Below are 23,936 nucleotides of genomic sequence, written 5' to 3' on the forward strand. Positions count from 1 at the left end.
CCAACAGAATATAATAGAAAGTTCAAATCTTCCCATTGTTCATTTAACTACCTAAAGAAGTAGATTCAGTGAATGCCATTTAATCAAGGGAAGACCTACTCTCTCCCCTCATCATCAGCAGTGTATGAACTGTAATTTTCTTCAGATTGCATAATTTCAAATTATATGTGACATGTGTTTTCATACTATTAATGATTTTCGTTTCTGTCACTTCCCATTGATGAAAATTTATGTTTTTACTGCAATTTTTATTGTCCAAATATAATTATTTCACAACGCTTAGATTTCAAGGTTTCCATATGATTTTGTGACTTCCTGGAAAAATGTGAGATTTTACTGTCATGAACATAGCATCATATGTTTTCGTATGATATAAATTCAGACCTGGATACGAAAGGAACTTTTTGGTATAATAGTTATTATTCAACAATATATAAAATCATCATAATTTCATTTAAAATATTTTTTGTAAGGCATTGCCAAAAGTTGAAGGGGAGAATTGTCTATATCTTTGCCCTCTGGCACTTGGTTTCTGAAAACAGAAATTTAAAGGTATACCTCATTTTAATTTTTGATACCCATTTTACAAAACAAACAGTTTTATTTTTATTGGCTAGTTTATCATTAGTTAAACCATAAATCACATGACAGTCACTTAATCTAAACACTCTGATGTAAGATCAGCAGATGACATTACTGTATTTCGTATAGAACTTCAAAAGTTTTTTTTTTTAAAGTGGAGTACATAAAACATGACTGAACAGTAAGGTTTGACAAAATTGATACTTACATCTTTAAAAGCAACTTTAAACATTGTTGACAGTTGTCACATGGATTGTTTGTTCTTGTTCCAAATTTGGAATCAAGAAAACACGTCAAAATAAATGCAAGTGCAGAAAGAAGCAACAAAGCATGGATGATATGAAAACATATGACATGATGACCAGTATTTTTTTTCATTTTCACATCACTTTTGTAAAACATTTTCTTAAAGTAGACTACACCTAATATTTTTGTAAATAGAGTTTCCTAATTTTTCTCAAAGATGACTTGCATGAACAAACCTTTAAAAACATAGGTCACCAATTTTTGATTTTGATAGAACTGACTCTTAATGTAGGCAATTTAATTTTTTACAACATTTTATAGGGATTCTTTAATGACATTTAACTTTCACTAACTATTAAAAAACAAGAAAATTTTTTTTTTTAAATTTACAAGTTTTTATGTCAAACTTAATTTGAAAATAATTTTAACTCCATATTTTTACATAATTTCAAACACTTTTGGTCCAATAAAAATATACATGTCAATATGATTTTGCAAGATGACAGAAAAGAATGATCCATATAATAAATATGATCTACCTTAAGTTGAAAAAAACCTTTTAATATAATGAATACAATGTAATGAAGAAAAAGTCTTTCAAACAGATGAACATGTATTTTCCTTTAATCTCCTGTCACAGGAAAAACTGAAATCTGTTACTGTAAACCTAAAATGGGCAAAAAGAGTTTTTACCTGCACAAACTCTGCCGTCACCAACAAATCCAGTTTTACACTGACAGTCATACTGGTCCCCTCGTGGTATACACTCAGCATTAGAGTCACAGTTAGGTGCACCTTCAACACAGGGATCCATTCCTACAAACAGAAATAATTTCCAGGTAACCTGTTATTCAACACAATAATAGATTAAGGAATTTTCTTATTCATGTCATTTACTAAGGAAAAAGACAACTCAGAGAACATTAAAATTGTACTAAGATTTTCTAACCTTGCATTTGCAGGTAGTGTTTGATTCTTTAATCTCTCTTTTTAAATCAATTCACTATTTATTTGCAATAACACTTAAAATTCTATAGAATACGAGGACTTATTTATGTAAACTTAGTATATCCACTCCTCCAACTGGAAAATAAATGTAATTTCTTCTTCTATTGGAAATCTTAAATTTTCACTATAAATTAATGCAAACATTTCTGTGCCTTGCTCTGCTTACAGATTAATTTTGTTCAACACCCAGTCCATCCTGAAACCTTTGATCTGCCATTAATTAAGTTCAAAATAACATCTTTAAATACTGTAATTCTCCAAATATACAAGCATATTGACAAACCTGTACCCTAATGATTTGTTTACCTGTCATAATTCCAATTTTGTTGGTCATGGCGAATCTGACAACATCATTCTGGTCATCATAAACAACAAAGTTTCTTGTTACTCCTAATCTCATGCTGTCAGATATTTGTCTAGATGGGTCATGTTCACACTCGTTAAATGTAATTGTCTGGTCCCATGTGTACTTGTAGGCAACTTCATTCATCCTGTATGTTCTGGTTGAGAAAGACTTAATCACCCCTTAAGAAAATAAAATGAGACATTTCATTTTCCTTCTAAAATGTCAGGTAATAAAAACATCTACGGCATATCAATCTATCAATGTAAGGAGAGCTTCATAATATTTATTTTGTACAATGTTACAGACAATAGCCAGAAATTTCTTCAAGGGGGTTCAAAGGGTGTCTTTGGACAAAATTTTCTCCACTGTTTAGTTTTTCACTAATTTTAAACTCATTTTTTTCATAACCATCTGGATCCATAACTCCAATGTCTTGAGAAAGACAATAGCAGAAAGATTCTGAAGTTGATATCATACACCCTCTTTATAGGATTTATAAGAAACACTGAAAAAAAATCCATATATCCATCTAATGATTTCCCAGTTGAATGCATCATAATTGTATCTAAATAAATAATTTTTGAACCACTAGGGCCTTACAAAGTTATTTACTTGGTTCTCTGACCCTCCTCTGTCTCTCATGAGAGAGTGCTTCCAGTGACATACCGCTATCTATTTTGGCACACTCCAGTATATATGTAAAAACCACCCTCATCGCTTATTTGGGGCAATAAAATGGTAAAAGAATGCCCCTCTCCCTCATTAGTTTTTATGAAAAAATGGCAAGAGAACCTTTCAAGTAATTAACTTGCAAGGACCTAGATGCAAACACATTCACTATTCCATATCCACTATACCTGGTGAAACTCTCCTATATTCTTCTTTGTAATCATCCAGAGTGATTTTGACACCATTGATTATATTAGGTACACTTCCTTCAATCTGTGTCTGAAGTGAGATGGTATCTAGAGCATCATGACCAAAGAATTGTTGTCTGATGTATGCTGTCTCTCCACTCTGGTACTTGATTACTGCTGTTCTATTAAATTTACCACCTGAAATGAGGCTTGACTATTTCATTGTGAAGGAAAACAATTTCTCTAACTCCACATGTAACATAAATTTAGCATAAAATCAGATACATGTATTTTTAATCATGTCCTTGGATTTCTTGTTGTGGATGCAGTTTTTTATTTATTAAAATGTAACTATATGAGACCATTTTCGAGAAACAGACTGACTCGGAAATGTAAATATTTTTTTTGGCTAATGCTGTAATCTCTAAAAAAGGATATTTCTTGTATGGGCTAATAGTTTTCAAACCTCACCAGTAAGCATGTATCCATTCTTAGCCCTGGAAGTCTGTGTTAGAGAAAACATCCATCCAATAATGCCTCCAATGGTGTTCAGAGTAAGTAGCTGTGCTCCAATGGCCCTTGGGATACGGCTGATGGCAGTGTAGGCACGTCCATCTGATGTTACAACATAGGCATGCATATCCAAATTGTCTAAAGTTTGGCTGTTCAGAATACCATTGACCTTGCCATTCAATCTTTGGGCAACACCTGAAACACATCATTAATTAAATGTTGAAATTATTGCATTACAGATAAACTTTTGTTTCCAATATTGAAAACTGGAAAATTTTCGCTATTATCTGGGAAAGTCTTGCAATACAAAAAAGAACATGCCACCAATATTTTTTCAAGAAAGTGTTGTACCAAATGACCACTGACTGCACAATAGTAGTCAGATAAAAAAAATGAAGACACGAAAAATGACAGTATGAAATTTCTCAGTTTAAAATATGTACTTGTGGAAATAACAAAGTGAGATACATTAGTTTTACTTTAATTACTTACATTTAGCACTTAAATTAAGACAAAAAATATGTATTTGAAATCACAACAAAAGTAGAAAACAAAGATATTGTTTTTGAGTCGTCATTTTATGATTTGTATTTTTTTTGTCTTTAATGATGTTAACAATATATTACATATATATTTGTTTTACCATATAATTACAACACTATACATAAATAGGAGGGTTAGATGAAGAAAATTGTTATTTTTTAACTTTATAATAAACTTCTGAATATATAAATTGTCATGTAGACTGGATTTTGTTTGTTTACATAGAATTTTTTTCAGTATTAAAGAAAACGCAGATACAGTTCCATTGTAGAACATAATTTCAGTGAAAAGATTGAAGCCTAATACTCACCATGGGAAACTAGATAAATAAACATTTAATATATTCAACTTGTCATAGAACAAAAAATCATCTGTGTGTGTGAATAATGATCTTTGTTTATAGGAGAGTGCAAACATTTCATCAGGAAAAGAAATTAGTTCAAATTTCATAAATTTCATAAAATAAACATATTAAGTTTTTTAAAAATTACTAAAAGTTGATAATATAGCAGATCCAAAGAGAATGTTGCAAGTTTCTGTTTGCAGGGGGTATACAGTGAAACCTGCCATAAGTGAACCCTGGATATACTGGAAACCTGCATAAACAAGAATTTCCCAAAGTCTGTACGTATATTTATAACTTTCAATAAATTTTGCACTTGTTTAAACAGAACACAAGCTTTAACCAAACAAATATTTAGTCCAAAAGAGGTTCAGTTTATACAGGTATCCCTGTATTTACATAAACACGCATAAACCAGACACACCTTAGTTAAATATGTACTGGTTAATCAGACACACATCAGCGAAATATGTACTGGTTAATCAGACACACCTCAGTGAAATATGTACTGGTAAATCAGACACACCTCAGTGAAATATGTCATGCTTAATCAGACACACCTCAGTGAAATATGTAATGGTAAATTAGACACACCTCAGTGAAATATTTAATGGTTAATCAGACACATCTCAGTGAAATATGTACTAGTAAATCAGACACACCTCAGTGAAATATGTAATGATAAATTAGACACACATCAGTGAAATATGTAATGGTTAATCAGACACACCTCAGTGAAATATGTAATGGTAAATTAGACACACTTCAGTGAAATATGAAATGGTTAATCAGACACACCTCAGTGAAATATGTACTGGTTAATCAGACACATCTCAGTAAAATATGTACTGGTAAATCTAACACACCTCAGTGAAATATGTACTGGTAAATCAAACACACCTCAGAGAAATGTGTACTGCTTAACGTATCATGTTTCTTGCATCTTTTACTTGCACATAAGCAGGCGATAAATTGGTCAGGAATTTCAACAGCAAAAATGTGACACAATCAATGTTCTAAAAGCTTAACAAAATTCGTAGCATTAGTAACTTTTCATAGAGAAAATTCCAACAATCTAAAACATACTAATCACCTCAAAATCTTATACATTTACATGTATTAATAACCACTGTCTAGGTTTGAAAAGGATGATTTTTGCAATGGAAATCATTTAAGGTGCTGAAGACTAGGTATTATTACTTGGGTCCATTTGGGATTACTCACCTGGTTTTAGACAGCTCATTCCATTCCCATAGAATGGTGCATTACATTCACAACAGAAACCTGTATCAAAGTCAATACACCTAGAGTTGATATCACAGGTCCTGGCTCCTTCTAAACAGGTCTCAGCATTCATATCTGGTTCAAATATAGTCACTGAAAAAGAATACAGTGTTAATTTAAGTACCAGTCCATATAAAATTCAGACATTGTCAATGGTAAAGTGGTTCATTGTGAAGAAAAACCCGCCAAACAAATGATGCTTTTCCAGTCTACATATGCTATACTTTCACATAACAATAATTATTTCTGCACTCAAATGTGCACTTTTTAGAATCTCATACATTCATCTCCCACTTAAATCAACCAAATCAAACCAAATCAAGAACAATAACTCTTGTAAAGTGCCATTATCATGTACAATCTATATAATTTTTATCTCAAAAGCGTGACAACCAAATGAAAAACTAAGACATGTTATGTGATCACTAACTGTTTTTGAACAAGAAATATAACTGGTTTCTGTGGGTTTTTGACATACATAAAATCACCTCCTGTCTATGTTTTAGAAAGACTGCTACTTAAAAACATTGTAGTTAAAAGTTTGTTTAATTCAATCACAAGGTTACCTAAATTTCTTTTTTAAATCTTTGTGTACAATGTAGAACATTTATCAGGTTATGGATGGAGATGGAATCAATTTGAGAAATTACAATTGTGAAAAGTATAGTTTTCCGTCTATGGGACACTTGGAGTTAATTATATTAGACAAAAAATGGAAAAATATGTTTTTTGTTAATAAGTTATACAAATTTTCTATTTTATAGCATCATATTATTTACCACAGAAAACAAAACATCAGTATGCAATATAATCAGATGTAGTATTTTCTCTGTAACTGTTTATAGTTTATGACAATAAAAATAAAGTAGTAGCTTCAAATCCACCAATAAAGAGCTTGGCAGAGTGAAGCATGATACAACTGCAGTGGTGAACAGCGTTAAGCTTGTCGTAAAAGGCGACTAAATAGTGCTCAGAACCCTAGCCGGGGGCTAGGGCGCTCTGCCCACAGAGCAACTGGGATGTGTGCTCAGGTGGTGGAATGGGATACCCCTGGTGTGTTACATGCTGGGGTTGTCAGGCTATAATACGGAAAACCTGACTGCAAACCATAGTGGTGCACCGTGTTGGGAAAGATGCCATGTTCCTCGCACGTTAAAAAACCCTACTGTGGTATTCTCCCAGAGTAGGAACCATAGGGCTCCGCCACAGGAGGCTACATTGCCCGACCCTACCCACCTCTCCCTATTTCCAGTGGCAGTCAAAATTTGTCGACCCCATTCTCCTTGTGTCCCACCCCTTTTTCAATTCATTATTTCATGTTCATTTTATCATCAATTTCATGTTCATCGTCTGAATATAGCTGAAATATTGCTGCTCGGACGTTAAACCCCAACAAACAAACAAACAAAACTGAACAGTTGGGGCAAGTGTGGACACAATATTAGTTTTGACAGACTGAAGCATAAGGACTTAAAATTTATTTTGGTCACATAAAATGGTTTTGAATCCATCACATGCACTTTGGGACAATTTGTAGTTTCTCTGTATTTTTTGTCAAAACCCTTGTATTTTTATAGTGTTCCCTTAAGTGCCTCATATTTGGCCATTATAAGCATGTCTGGTCTGTTTTTAGCTTGTTTTACAATCTATGATATTTTCCCTCTATCTCTAATATAAATATAGATTTTACTAGAGACAGAGGGAAAATATCATAACTAACTATATCATATAAATAACAGGAAGTTGAAATCTAACAGCACCCAAACTTACTTACAACATATGCCCATCTATATGAAGCAACAAACTAAATTTGGAATCAATCCATCCATTTGGAGCCAAGATAATTGCAAGGAAGTTTGGACAAACAGATTGACAGGGCAAATATTTGATTGACTGATTGTAATTTAACATTCTATGGTAGATATTTTATGCATTTCAGGATGAGGACATATGCTCAATCATACAGACCAACTGAATACCTGACAATAAGAGCAATGTGATTGACTTTCAATACAGTACATTAACAAACAAGTGTTATTTAAAAAGAACAGACATCTCTTTGTATATAAACACCAAATACTTTTTTGACATTAATGGTTGGGAGTCACATAGTTTGCTTCTCCTGTTTCTGATCATAAATAAACAAGGAAGATTGTGTTTACTGCAGAACAAAGTTGTATGAGTGTTCTTAATCATTAAGTAATGAAATACTACTAAAGAAACAAAATCATGATTTTTGGAATTAAAAAACATGGGGGTGATTTCACAAAGGTCAATACTGTAACACCCAGGTGTAGAAATAAAAATTGCATAATTTCTGACCTTGAAAACAAAGAAAGTTCTACATTTTACTAAGGTCACAGTATGTACCAAGTCTCGTCACGGTATGTTATAAAATATTGATAACAGAGAGTTCACAAGGGTGTTAAGGAAGAAAGAGGGACAGTTGGACTGATTGTAGAAATTTAATGTTCCTTTTCTGAGCTTCATTTTAGGGATAATTAAGCAGCACATTTAATACCACTGCTTTAATACCAAGTAATAATTCACAATCTAGGTATGCCAATACATTAATGATAGAGAAGCTTCTGAGTGTCACTGTTAATTAACCAAAGAAAAAGAAGACCCGTTTTCTTTCTTTTGTTTTCGGTTTCCCTTCTTTGCCTGTGTGGAGTAAACACTTTTGAGGTGATGATTAATTCGACAGGTCAATAATCCTGACCTTATCAGTTAGGGCAATCTGCAATACTTTGAAGTTTATCATACAATTATATACTATCACAATAACCTTATCTGTTATCCTGCACTTCTAAGACAAGAACTAATGTGAGAGATATTTAATCCTAAATACTCCAATGATCCCACTTTCATTAGAAGAATATTTTAACACTAAACTTTAATGAAACCATTCATGGTCCCTCATTGCAAAAAAAATGGGAACCATAACTTAACATATACTTAACAATTAAAGTATTCCACAGAAACTGAATGCCTACAGGCCACATGGGCAAATTACACATGCAATATAAATGGGAAGCCTATATATAACCATAATTATATACCAACATACACTAAAGACCACACTATAGTCATCTATCTTCAATAAATATACATGTGTGTGTGTGTGTGTAATACCTAACATTCATACAAAGTTTCACCCAAATCGACTGAATACTACTCCATGTAATTAAAGTGAAGTTGCTTTTACATGTAATGTTATGATACAATTAGACCCAGTGATTCCACTATACCTTCACAAAAAGATAAAAAATAATTGAAAATTTTAATTGTAGTCTCACCATCTCCAGTGTTCAGATCAGGGGAGATAATATTTCCACCATTTGTTCTGCCGATTCTGTAAATCCATGCTCCAGGTACATTAATATTTGAAGACCTAAAAATAATTTATTGACAAAATATGAAATAAATTAAGGTATAAATATACAATGTATTTATATTCATGGTTATCATACCATGAATATAAACTATCAATTTTCACAGTTTGCTGAAATTTGATATTCCATGGAGTTTGGAACTTGATTAGGATATAGCCTACTCTATGTTTTTTAAAAAAAAATAGCAATTCATTTACAATTTAAATCTGTGGGTTAAACAAACCACAAACAGCATAAAAGAATTTGTACCAGTTAAAAAATAGTTCTTACACATTTTAAAACCTCTTACCGCTTTATTAATGATGTGTACAGGCAGATGTAATAGGAACCATTTACATGTTCAACTAATTACATTTAAAATTCTTAACTTTAATACAGTTCTATAAAACAAAATTGAAGAAGGTGTGATCAAAGTTCTTTATGAAAAAGGGAACAATTTGATTATAATGGGGTGAAATTTGAAATAAATAGCAAGACCAGGTTTAAGATTTAAAAATCAAGTACGTTGAGGACGAGCAACAGGACAAAGCAGAAAGATAAGACAAGTTTCTAACCTAATACTTGCCGCTTAACCAATAAATGCAATATAACTTGGGTAAAATTGATCAACTATTGAAAGGGCTTCACATTAGAGGTGGTCATAGGTTTGAAATTCGCAATTTCTTACCTAGGATGGTCCTTTAATTCCATCTACATGGGGTCCTGGACTTAATTGATACTTTATTGTTGACTTTCCTCCAGAAGATAATTGATTTGAAAAAAAGTCCAGGACCTTTCACTCTTGAATTTAAACCCCCACACTAAGATCACAAAAACTAAAATAAGTAGTACACAACTGTAATACATGTACATGTCAGAACACTACAAGCATAAGGAATTCTTCATACTGGTATGTACTATTAGACGATGCTTTATTTCAGACATTTAGATAGAAGTGTTCATTTTATCCCACTTAAACCTGCTGGAACCAAGCTTTTTAGATAACATTCATTACAGTGAGACCTTGCTACATGTCCCACTTTATTATATCTACATTTGTATGACAAAGAAAATCTACGTAATTAACCTTTCTGCTATAGCCACCTCTCTCCACAATAAGTTGATTTGCTTTCAGACAGATACACACAATCAATAAACTTTTTATTCACTCTTAAATAATTAGACTAGTAGGAAGTCTAGGAGAGACCTTGAACAATGACCTTGTAATCAATAGGATTTTAGGTTTTCTAATGACTAACTATGGGCAAAGCCTAGTCAAAATTAATTAAATGACTTTTATCATAGTGTTAACATTAAATTACATCACAAACTCCTATGCAAAGGATGAAAATATCAAGTTAACGAGAATACCTAGAAGCAACTCACTTTCCACAGCAATTTTAAAAAACAAACCTGTTACACCTCTGATGCAAATAACATCAACATAACTTAAGAAAGTCTATTTAATCGAAAAATTTGGCTATTAAGCAATTTTTCTACAGCACATTTCCCTGTACAAACTGAATATCCTGCAGTTTATTAACCTTTTGACAAGGATCATTTGTAAACAGTTTACATTACATTCAAACCATAAACTGATTCTAATTGAGTGGTCACCTGGTTTTACCATCATACACTGAGTAAAGATCTGTTATAAAGTACTACAGACTAATTGTATCTGTTCACATTTATTTGAACATTTTTTGAAAGGTTGAGGCTATACCAGAACAATAATCAAAAGAGCAAAAGCCTTAGACAGAGTTAGAAAGGCAGTTGTTTCGGTTTACTGTATAATTATCGTGCATTTATGGAGTATTTCATTTATCAAAAGGTTTTTACAGATTTTCTTACAAAGTCTATGCACATGTATCCAATTCAAATGCACTAAAACTTTTAATTCTAATACACAATTTCAATATACATTAAAGTACATTTCTGCTATGTCACAGTTTTGAGTTAATGGCCCTATGATAACAAAATACATGCACTATCTAAGCTGCCAAATGTAGTTTCCTTGCACACAACAACTTTTCACTATCAAACTGAGCCATATAAACCTAGAAACTTACGTGGTAAGTTCTTTAACCTGTTTGGTACCAGAATATGGAAGTCTAAAATGTCTCCTTCCTTCTCCAGAGTCAAACCCAGCTTGAGCTGGTGGGTCTGGATAGTATGGTGATTCCTTCCCTGAACTTGTAATCCAATTAATGCCATCATCAAGATAATGATAACAAATGAATGAATCTTGGCCATCTGATGCTATTACTATTTGAAAAGTATTTAACTGAAAAACAAAAAAATATGATAAATCAAGAATGTCAGTATTTAAGATCATATGTGTTCTTTCCTTTCCTTTTGCATTAGATGTTCCAAATCTTTATGTTTTAATGAACTGTGCCAAGTCCTGTTCAATATTAGGTAAGCTACCGTTTATGTTAAGTGTTTTTACATTAATTGTCAAGATATTTTAAATGAATTTCTTGGGGAGAATAAAGTCAGCAGATATTTTTTTCAAAGAAGCTAAAACTGAAAAGTTAAAATTTACAGTACTTAAGCATAAGTGTTTGTAAGAATCTGGTTAAATGGGAAAGATCAGAAACATACATGTCAAAAACCCACCAATCTGTCAATAAAATATCACTCAAAAATACTTTCACTATTTGCAAAGACCATTATTTGATCTCTACATCACTGGCTTAACTCAGAAATTTTTCAATAGAATGTTAGAAAAATGAAATTGTTGACAGAGTTATCTGCCCTTGAAATGCTCATTTTCACTGCATTTCAATGAAATTATAACTCAATTTGTCAAAATGATATGGAAAATGTCATCTTTTTTCCTTGATTCTGATAGTGCAAATAGTCAAATTACAGTTTCAAAATGGTGGGTTTTTTCATACCATGTGTCACCCACTGCCTGATTCTCAAAGAGACTGACACTTAATGACAGAATGAAACCATGACTTTATGTTGGTAACAGAACACAATAACATTTTATGACCTGTTAGCACCAAATATACTTCTATTTGCTTTGCTTTTGTTTGTGTCTTGTTTTTGTAATAACTGCAGTTGGCATACATGTACATGTATTTGACTTGGCATATCAGTAGGCTTATACCCAACAACAACAAACTTCCAAGATAAATAATCTTATTGCTGTGATCTTGAATGACCTCTTTTCATCAAGTTAGGAGGGAAATTGACAGCTTTTATGAGAAAAGTTCTTATATGGTAAACAATCTTTATTCATGGCAAAGCATCAGAGTTCTACACTTAATTCATTCTAAACAAGCTGTGTTGCAAAGTGGTCTGAATAATAACTTCTTTCTATATAATTTTATTAATTCTGGTTTACAGATGTATTTTGTTGCTTATATTTTAAAAATTGTGCTGAATCTGTGATCTATAGGAAGTAGACCTAAGGTAAGGGACACAACTCTTAAAAATCATTGGAACTTTTGTATGCAGTATTTTACATCCATTTTATGTAAGCATCTAATTAACTTGGATTGATTTTATTCTGCATCACACAAAAGCTTGAGAGGCTTTGGTGAAATTGAATAAGATCCAAACATATCACTGATTTCAAGAGTTATGTCCCTTAGCCTAGGTCTACCTCCTTTTAAAAGTTTAAATTACCAATGTATCATTTTCTTTATAAAATCCAACATGGTCCCATGTTACTATCACCAGACTTGTAGGCATGTAATTATCAAAGTTAGAGAAATGTGCATGTACATCTAAAGCTGCTCTCTGTAGCAAATCTACATTATCTGTTTCTCTGAAATATAAATTGATAAAATTTCAATCTACAAAGACTTAGGTTATAAGAAGAACCGCTTTGAACATGCATGCAGTTGATGAAATTTGAAATAACATTATTTATGAAGTACAAGTTGGATGTTATGTAGTTTGAACCCTGCAAAAAAACTTTCGAAAATTCTGGTTTAATTCTATGGAATGAATTTTTCTGTAATCTATGTAATATTTCAAATGCAAATTGCTTTAAACATAAAATCAAGCAGTATTTCAGTGACATGTGATTTATTTATTGACCTAAGTCTATAATACATAGTTGTATATATCTTATTTCTGTTTGTTTGTTTGTTTGTTTTTGTTTATTTTTTTTGACAATTTTGTCTTGTCTGTAAATAGACTTAGGTGTATACAATTTCGGTTTACATGTGTATAAAATTTGCATGAATGCCTCAGGAAAGATTATAGTTCTTGTAAACTAACTGTGTTACCCTCTCAAAAAAAAAAGATCCCACCAGTAAAGTACATTAACTCCCATGTTCAAGAGCAAAGCCAGTGCCTTATATTTTAATTTCAATTAAATTTTCTTAACCTATAGTATAAATATGCCTGAATAAAATTACAAAGTCAAAATTTAACAAATTCAGATAATCTGTTCATATATGAAGTGGTCAATGCAAGTGTCACCACACTACCCTTAACCTTAGCTGTATTACATTCTTGAAAAATTAGTACCATACATGTATAATTAATTGTACATATACAATGTACTTATTGAACTCTATACTCCCAAACTTTTTTGTTGACTACTGGTGTGATAAGATCCCTACATCAACCATTATTTCTTTAGATAAAATGCACTGTAAGGTGCAGCATGATATTATCATATAAATCAAACCCTGATCAGTTGGAGCAAGTATGGATACAACATTCAAGCTTGAATGATACAGCTCTGAAATTCTGAATTTAGATTGAGATCCAATGTTTGCCATAGTATAAATTCATGACACTGAATTATTGTGGTCTAAGAACTTAAATAGTAGATCTTTATTAAAATCAGACAGGAGATGATACATGCATGTCAAATACCCACAAACTTAAATTTTATTCCTAACATGTTGTCGTGCAACATGTACATGTAAGTATTATACCTCAAGTCATACAGGAAATTGATATTAGACAGCACTAAAAATTGCTTACTACATATGCCCTATCTATATTATGCCACACACCAAATCTGAAATCAATCCATTCATGGGGTTGTTTTTCAATGAAATTTTCTCTATCATTCCATATAGTGTAAAAAAGCAAAGACCAATGAAATGGGAAGATAATATTGGATAGCAATCAAAATCACTTACATTCTACTTAATATCAATCCACAAATAAAATTTGAAATTAATCCATCCATTGGGAGCCGAGATAATTGAAATGAAATTTGTAAATATGGAATGATGGAGAGACAGGTGATTCCAATATACCACCCACTTATGTAGGGTATTTTTCAGAATTTCAAAGTGATCTTTACACTTTTTCTCCAGTTATTGCCTGGAAATCAGGGTTTGGCCTTTTAGGAGCATTTATTCATAAACAGTTACAAAATGTAGGAAAATAGGTCACAATGAAAAAGCTTTATCAAGTGCAGCTTGATACAACCACAGCCAGTTGAACTATGTTCACTTGGGACAAAAGTGTGGGCACAATATTAGTTTTTGACACACTTCAACATGGAGACTTACAGTTATTATGGACACAACAAGTGGTTTTGATACAATATTACACAGTATTTTGAAATTCAACTTCAGTAAAACGTTCTGATTTCAGGATGTTCTTATAGATCATTTTTTAACTCATTATCTCATAAACAGTTAATGTTTAACATTAAATTTGCTAGCATACTCCTTAGAGCCATTGTTAAGTGGGACAATTTACAACAAGAAGAAATTTCTGGCCCCTTTGACACTTCATTACTCAAAAACAATATTTCAATATTGATTGGAAAAAAAACAGGTAAATCCAAATGAATTTTTGTTTTCTTCAAAATCAGACCAGAAATAAAAAAAACCACTTATTTAAAATTTGTTAAATTTTCCAAAAACAGAATTTTATAACCAACATATCAACAAAACAAGAGGCACCCAGGAGCCTGAATCACTCACCTGGTTAAATTTTGTCTTTCAAAGGCAATAAATTTAACAAGAAGTAGTCTAACAATTTTGACTCAAGAAGACTTTGGTAGGACTTATCATAGGGATCATTACATGGCTTGACAGATAAAAATGAATATTTGACCACAAACAGATCTCATCATGCTGAACACTTTCACCCTGTGTCAGAATTTGGCTAAACCTAACAGTTTTGGAGATATATAATCAATATAATATATAGTCTGACCCCTATGTTCTATTTTTAGTAACGGTGGCCATGTTTTTTGATAGATCAAAAATCTAAACAAAATTTATGTGCAAGATACTCCAAGGAACATCCATACTAAGTTTGGTTCCAACTGTTCAAGTAGTGTCAGAGGGAAAGATTTCTGAAAGAAATAACATTAAAAATAGCAAAAAAAAAATGTCAAAATAGGGCAATAACTCCTAAATGGCTTAAAAAGTTAAAATGAAAATTTGACCACAGGTAAATCTCATCATGCTGAACACTTTGACCCTATGTCAGAAATTGGCTAAACCTAACAGTTTCAGAGATATATGCGAAGAGCTAGTGTGACCCCTATGTTCTATTTTTAGTAATGGCAGAAATGCTTTTGGACAGATAAAAAATCTTAACACAATTATTGTGCAAGATATCCCAAGGAAAATCTGTGCAAAATTTCATATGATTCTGCTCAGTAGTTTCAGAGGAGAAGATTTTTGAAGAATTGTTAATGGACGACGATGACGACAACAATGACGGACGCCAAGTGATGGCAATAGCTCATATGGCCTTTGGCCAGGTGAGCTAAAAAAGAATTGTAATATTTGAATGAGAAATAAACCTTCTACATCAATTTTAAATAAACACCTAGTTTACTCCTTTCGGCCCCTTGTTAACAGAACAGTAGGGATCAGCAACAAAGTTTTAACAAGCAACCTTCCTCTAGTAGCAAGTAACAATATATAATAATTTCATGACATATAGTTAACAACCACAAAAGCTATCATGAAAACAATAACAGATAATAACAACATAATCATAATAATACAATACTAACTTTCCTGTTGTGGTGCATAATCTTGAGGTACATTTTCATATGTTTTATACTCAAGATAGTGTCCAAAAATCAAATGTTTTTGAATGATTTCAAAGTGATAATAACTTTGCAATAACATTATACAGTACAGAAAGAGATATACCATGACAGATCACTGACCTGATGGTGCGCACACCACTATATTAATGGTACCCACAATTTTTTTTTGCAAATTTGAATGGTAGGTTATGCCTAACAACTTCCAAAAAGATTTTGTAAGAAATCTTAAGAAATGATAATGTCATTGACATTGGCTACCACTGTGTCAGTGATCAGTCATAGTGTTTCTTTCTGCACTGTATATGTATGACTGCAAATTTAATGCTATGAATGTTACAATTTCTAATCAAACTAGGAAAGGTGCCCCTTTAATTAAAAATTGACTGAATTTCATCCCATGAGTATATCTGTTTTGTATATATCATGCATACTTGTATTAAGAAGACTTTAACCTATATATCCAGGGAAAATCCAATCAATCATTATATAATATTCAAACCACACCCAGTCTCAAACAATAGATATGCAATAGTGCCTTCAGCAGATGTGTTCAGAAGAAACATTATCTAAGTATCTTCTTCAAAGTGTAAAATTGCAGTTATCAATTAAAACAGTGTAAATTCTTGGCAGCATTAACACCTTCATTGGCTTCAAGACAGATGTAAACACAATTTATCATAAAAATCAGCAGCACTAGGTGTATTTATACATTATGATAATCATCATGGTTATGCAAGAAATGATGCTCTAGGTGTAGATACAAGCGTATCTGAAGTAAATAAATTTTGTTATGATAATTATTCGTATTTCTGTACATTTATTGGGAAAAGCAGTTACCAGTACATCTATATTAAAACTTAAAGGAACATTTCAACTATATTTCATTTGCTTATTACAACACTGACCAGAGATTATAATGGGGTATACAAATGTGGTATTTTTTCAACTATCCTACCCAGCTCAGCAAGTTTAGCATTTACACATTATAAACTTATTTGCCATAATTTCTGCATGCATGTTCCATTTTGCTCTATCATAATGCTTAAAGCTTTACCTGTAATAAACATTTCCAGCATATGTTGTGTCAATATCTGCCAAAAATGCTGCAAGTAGTTTATATCCAATAGGAATTATTAAAGTTGATTGATATCCAGGAAGCTCAGACTCAAAGGATAAATGCCCATTATTATTTATCTGAAAAAGAGATCATAAATTGAAGTACATGTAAACACTAGCAGAAATACATGTATGTCGAAAGGACAAGGATTCCCAACCATCCATGTATTCCACATAATTGGTAATAGAGTATTTGAAATTTGAATTTAATTCACTCATCTGAATCCAAGAAATTGAAATTCTTTAGTTGTACTACATGAAAATCTACGAAATTTCACTAGTCATAAGCCAGTGGACTAATACTAAACTTGCAGGAAGTGGATGCTCATCCAGAATGCAAGTTCCATGCACAGAAGAACCCATCATGCTTACCACCAAGCACCATACCGATTTTCAAATTATCTTCATGAGCAGTTTCCAAGTAAACTACATGAAATACAATGTAGGTGATTTATACCAGTTAATAGCTACGTGATATATTGTTTGTAGAGCTTTGCAAAACTGGGCAATGGTGTCTGAAGACGAATCTTAGTTGGTTGGCTAGTCTGAAATTAATTTTTTTTTAAATTTCGAAATTGCAACAACGTAGTATAGCAAAACATGAAAAAAATACTGAGAAATATAGGTATTATTTTTTTAGTGGATTATTAAAACTGTAAAGGAAGTTAATATAATTCCTATTCCATAAAACACATGTAACTCATACTGTAATTTTCAATATCAGTTACTCTTAAAACGTAAGAGGTTATAATTCCGTTCCTAAAACCACAATGGGATGTTAGATGGCACCGAGTCAGAAAATAGCTTGCCAGACATCATCTAGCATTGCTCTGCTGTGTTTACTCTTTCTGACGCAATTTGCAATGGACAACTATTAAAGATAATTGTAAATGAAGTAAATACTTATATAGAATTCTTGAAAACGAACTCTCGGCATTAACTGACTAGAATTCGAAATCCAGAAAAAAAAAACAAAAACAAAAACGGAGAAGAGTTCGGGCAGGGGAAAGAAATGACGAAGATTGTGTACTAGTAGATGGAAGTTATATTTCGTAAAATGGAATTATATCAATCATGTGGACCCATTGGGATGTCTGCAGAATAGACTTGTCATAAATTAATGCGCTAAGGTAAAATCTAACCCAGATAATATACACAAACTGGAGGTAAATCAGCTTTGACACACACTGCACGTTTGACCTCCAACGAACATGTGTTCCACCTGCCAAAACAGAGCATGTAACAGCCGCTACAAGTGTACAACTCGTAATAAACGAACTAGAAACGTCAGTGCCTTGTCTGATCAAAGAAATGAGAGATTCCGTGCGAAATTTTTTATTACAGTAGTTTTGCAGAGTTTATAATTTGATAAACTGTTTTGATACACGAAATATCAAGAAAGGAATACACTCTTTTCTTATTGCAAACTAATTAAACTTTCACGTAATTAAAATATATGATAAATTTGTATTTATATTAAATATTGGTAATATTTTGTTAACTAGGATCATGAATTTGACAGGTTAGAGGGGCGGATCCAGAGATTTTGAAAAGGGAATTCCAGAGGGGTTTCAGGTTATTATTTGCATGTTTTTGCCCATTTTTTCCCACGAAATTAACAACATTTTCCAAAAATGCGGGGTTCCCATCCCTTAATCCGCCCCGGTTTATTGCAGATTGACCGCTGACTGTGGACACGGTCTCATTTGCATAAGTAAAGACATTGTAAGGAATAAAATACTTATCACTTCCGTAAGAAAGCGACAAGTTTTTGTCAGTCTACTTAAATGAATATCGTGATTCCTTAAGCTCAACGACCTTCATATATTTAGAACCATCTTTGAAAGCGTTTACATTTTTTGCTAGCACAATATATAACACTATGTTCTTAGTTGAAAGAAGCCAAATCGCGACAATTACTTAAATGTCAGGGAAAATGACACCCTAATTGTGAGGCAAATCTATAAATTGCACTCGTATGACATTATTACTCGTTTTTCATTAGTAGAAAATAAACACTTAACTTTTTATTTATTTATACACTCAATTTATCATCATACAAACACGAAAATGGTCTGAGCTCATATTGTTACTTTAATAAATACTTATCATATTTCCTTCATAATTACAATAAAACTATTAATCATAAAAGAAATCAACTTTCAGCATGTATTAACTCGACAATAGGGTCATGATGCTTTAACCAAAACTATTTGAGGTATTTAATTCGAAAGAGTGATCAATTAACGAGAAACTGGACAAAGAAAATAATAAAATATTTGGATAATTAATAGATTTTTTCTTAACTATTAGAAAGTTGTGAAAATACTTGTTTTCATAAGATTATTAAGTAGACCATGAAATGATTGTAGACGTGATTTATTGTTTAATCAGGCACCTGTTAATTGAATGCATATGGGATTTGGATTTTTTTGACAGTTTTCTCAGCAGGGTTTCAGTGAAATAAATTTTGACTAATGTATGCATGCCAACCAATTTAGAGACGACTATACATTGTACTCCTTCAAAATTATTATTATGTCGTATAAAATTATGTTGCCTGACAACACACAACGGGTAAGTTGGGGTATCGCATTTAATACCCCAAAAGTCAATGTTAAATGCAATGTAAGTTCATACGCTTTAGGCTTTTACCTAAGGATTAGTTATTAATGCATTTATTTTACAAATTACAGATAAATAAAATAAAAGTTAAACTGGAATACTTACATAAATACTTAAATATCGCTCATCATAAAATACAATTGGGGTTTGTAGAGATATTTCGTCCGAACTAACATCGTCCCCATGTTTTAGAACCTTATCCCCTCTTTCTTCACCGGATGGAAAGAATAAACTAAACGGCACGGCTAATATACATCCCAAAACACAGAAAACTACAAAGATTCCAAACACAAAATCAAATTTCCTCATGGTTAGCACCGAATTTTAGTTTGCAAAGTAGATCCCTAATCCACACAAAATAGACAAATATTGAGATAGGATAATCCGTGGTTGTATAATTATAGAGCCATTATCTTATAAGCCCGACACACATTCAAGACTCCCCTCTTATCGGTATGTAATATTTGACAAAATCTCGATTCTGATTGGTTCTAGATAATGAAGGTACGAACGACCGCGTGTGTGAATCCCAGCTGTCTTGAATTGTAATCACTTAGCGAGCTATCATATTAGTAATCACTACGTTGTCAATGAAAAGAGGGGGAGGGGTTACAGCTAAGGTTATTGAATGTTAAGTTTTTAAGCTATATTCACCACAATTTCCGAGGAGTTGTTTTAGTCAGGTTCCTACAGTGTAAGACCGACATACTGATAGTTTCAGATAAGCAAACAAGTGAAGGAATACCGCATCTCTTCGCTTCACACTAAATGAAAGTGCAGTTTTTCACGGCAGTTGATAAATTATTACATAGATTTTCTGTGTCATATATAGATAAAATACCACACGGAGCGTAGTAAGATACACCCGCAGAGGTTAAACCCTGAACAGAGGGGACAATATTGACACGAAAGTCAAGCTTCATACAACTCTGAATTTGATTGTGATTCAATATTTGAGCCAAAAAATATAAAAATAAAAAAGAAGCTTTTATTGATATTAATAATAATAATAAAAAAAACAATTCAACACAATTTCATGAGAATTGCTTTAAGCATTTTGAAGTTATTGTGCAATTAAGGGATATGCGATGAGGTTAACAGAGCCCGACCCAAGATTTAAGTTTAATGGGGACGTAGACAATTAATAGTAAATTTGCCGGGTGGGACTGTCAACTAAATGAACTGCATGAGGAACTAGAGGTATTTCACCGTACACAACGGATAACTAACGACAAAAAAACGTAAAACAATCTCTTTTAAAAAGAGTTTAGATTTTAGCTGTCTGATCAAGAGATCGGAATCAAGACACAGAACAAGACAGTCTTTACTGTCAGTATCAGCTTTATTCAAAGTAAGTTCTGATGGGCATATATGCTCATAATCGTCGTTAACGTTATTGAGAGTCAAATTATCACCCAAATATCAACATGTGTTATTAAAATTTGTACCAAATAATGTTAGATGGATCGTTTCTTATTCTAGACATAAATTTTGATTCATGATGAATATCAGTAAAACATTCGACAAAATAAGTGCTTTACAATGAGTAACTTTACGGTAAAGGGCATCCAAAGCGAACATTATTTTTTTCAAATAAGAAGTCAATTAGAATTATAAAAAAACAAAACAAGTCCAATTTACATTTTGTTCTATTTGCTGGCGCTATTAAAAACAAATGACACAGAAGAGTTGGAGCACATATATTCACAATGAGAATTAAAAAGCTATTTTGATCAACTATTTGAATTGACTCTCGGTTAGATTATGAGGCAAAGTTGAATAAAGACTTAAAAAATCTAAGCATTGAACAATTTCAAAAGAGCCTGTATGAGCATACAATTTATCTTGTACAAAAACTTGTGGGTCAACAAAAGATATTAACTATCATTTAGTTCCCTCCGTCAGTGTGGAATACAGTGTTTAATTATCTAATCAAAATGGATTGAACCATGCATGCACTATGTCCCTCCGTTAGTGTAGAAAACAGTGTTTCACAAGGAGCAGCTCGATTCAACCATATATGTTGAATTCTGAACAGTAAGGACAAGAATGGACACAACTGTCTTACTTGATACATTTATTTTGGATTGTGATTAAAGTTTGACAAGTTTTTGACCAGAATGAATGTGGTCAATTCACCTTTTCATCAAAATCATTCCTTTGTAGTGTAGAATATAGTAGCACAATTTCATATAAACCCAAGTTATTGCCTGGAAACCACAAAAAATGTTATTTTCATCTTCTATAGAGTCCTAATTCTTTCATGGATACAGCAATCACCATAAAATCGGATCCCAATCCGACTCCTTTATTATGAAACCTTGAGGTACAATTTTAGAGAACCATATACATAAGATATGCTTGCTTCTTGGCACCCTTTTACCCATATGTCTAAACAGTAAGGATAATAACCACAAAAAATCAAACAAAACCAGTTACCTTAATTCCTTTTGTGGTACAATTTCACAGAGATTCATTCACTTTTACTCATTCTACTGTTTGGAAACTAGAAGAAGAAAAAAAACATTTTTTTGCCCTTTTAAACCCTTAATTCCTAAAACATGCAGGTCATAAATCCCCAAATCAAAAATAGCCTAACCTCTGTGGTGTATAGCTTGCAGTACAATGTCATAGATCCATATGTCTGTTCTTAAGTTATATGGCTTAACTTAGTGAAATGCTTATATTTGGCCCCTAATTCCTTAATGGATTAGAACCAAATTAATTCCTAAAGGTTAAAGCCAAAAACATTGAAATCATTATCAACCTTTTTGGAACCTTTGAAATAAAATTCTATCAGAATCTAACTAATGTATTAACCATCACATGATAACCTCACACTTTTACATGACCACAAATATTTGTGGTGGTAAAAAACATTCAGCAATTCTTTTTAAATGCAGAGTAGAGCACTGTTAATCAAGACATTTTCACATTATTTATGTATCTTCTCCTTTTCATAGTGAATGTCACAGGAAATATCCAGATGCTTGTCAAGCTTACAATGCCTTCTCCTGATTTTGTTTTGCTTGGTTCCTTTATTTAGAAACCATACTTAATTCAATTTGGAAATTAATAAAGAGTTAAGAAAATAATAAACTGAAAATTGTTCAACCAGAAAAAAAAACATTTCTATGCTTTGAAAGTAAAAGCAAGGAGATCATGATTATAACAAGGTATATGATATCTATAATCTGATGACAAATACTGGGTATGGAGCTGCCATCAAGAAAACAGGCATAACAATATGAATAAAAGAACAGCGTTCCAACGTCCCCCGGGAAAAAAAAAGTGCAGAAAACTTTAAATTCACTGAAATTTTCTAAGTACAAGGGCCATAACTTCCATAAAAATCAATCAAATGTAACCAAAGTCAAACTTAATCTGTAACTTCTCATAGTAAGACTACATACAAAAGAAAACATCAGTCGGTAAAAGCATTACAAAAAAAGTGAGGAAAACTAAATTCACTGAAAATTTCTAAGTCCAAGGGCCGTAACTTCCGTAAAAATCATTCAACTATAACCAAAGTCCAACTTAATCTGTAACTCTACATAATAAGGCCACATACCAAAAACAAACTTATTTGGTAAAAGCATAACAAAAACAAGTGCTGAAAATGTGGACAGATAGACGAATGGACGCTGGGCATTTCTATGTCCTCTCACAGCGCATTGCGGGAACAACAAGCATTTTGAAACAACAAGCATTCTGAAACAATGCATAGTCACCTATTGCCTATTATATCAATGACCCAAATACCACCTTGGATCATCACATATAAATGACCTTGATTTTTAAACTTTGGTAAAAATTAACAAAGTGGAATGAAATGTAAACTTGATCAATAACTCATCAAGGTAGACTTAAATACCGAAAATTCAGCTCAATATCTGCAACTGTTTAGAAAAAACGTGCCGGAAACTTAAATTTAAACTTGATCAAGGGATATAACTCAGACAAAAATCAGCGTGAAGTGGAACAAAACCTAATTGTGAACTAGAATTCATATTACTCAATCATCATAGACTCGCATACCAAAAATCAGCTCAATATCTGCAAGCCTTTAGAAAAAAGTGTGGAAAACTTAAATTTC

The 23,936-nt window shown here is 32.2% G+C and overlaps 1 protein-coding gene across 1 annotated transcript in view; it reads right to left on the minus strand.

The window, feature by feature from the left end:
* The window catches only part of LOC148625124 (nidogen-like), a 36,860-nt gene extending 16,475 nt beyond the window's left edge, over positions 1-20,385 (minus strand). The window contains exons 1-10 of the mRNA XM_088568429.1: positions 19,946-20,385; positions 17,154-17,293; positions 12,736-12,877; positions 11,166-11,380; positions 9,022-9,116; positions 5,663-5,815; positions 3,511-3,747; positions 3,040-3,237; positions 2,143-2,361; positions 1,522-1,644 (exon numbers count right to left, since the gene is read on the minus strand). Coding sequence (XP_088424555.1) covers positions 1,522-1,644; positions 2,143-2,361; positions 3,040-3,237; positions 3,511-3,747; positions 5,663-5,815; positions 9,022-9,116; positions 11,166-11,380; positions 12,736-12,877; positions 17,154-17,293; positions 19,946-20,149 — 1,726 coding nt within the window. The 5' untranslated portion in view covers positions 20,150-20,385. The remainder of the gene's footprint in view (positions 1-1,521; positions 1,645-2,142; positions 2,362-3,039; positions 3,238-3,510; positions 3,748-5,662; positions 5,816-9,021; positions 9,117-11,165; positions 11,381-12,735; positions 12,878-17,153; positions 17,294-19,945) is intronic.
* Positions 20,386-23,936: the final 3,551 nt, after the last annotated feature.

The sequence above is a fragment of the Perna viridis genome, chromosome 2, assembly GCF_037379345.1.
Source record: "Perna viridis isolate PV_CMFRI_1.1 ecotype Kerala chromosome 2, ASM3737934v1, whole genome shotgun sequence".
NCBI lineage: Eukaryota > Metazoa > Mollusca > Bivalvia > Mytilida > Mytilidae > Perna > Perna viridis.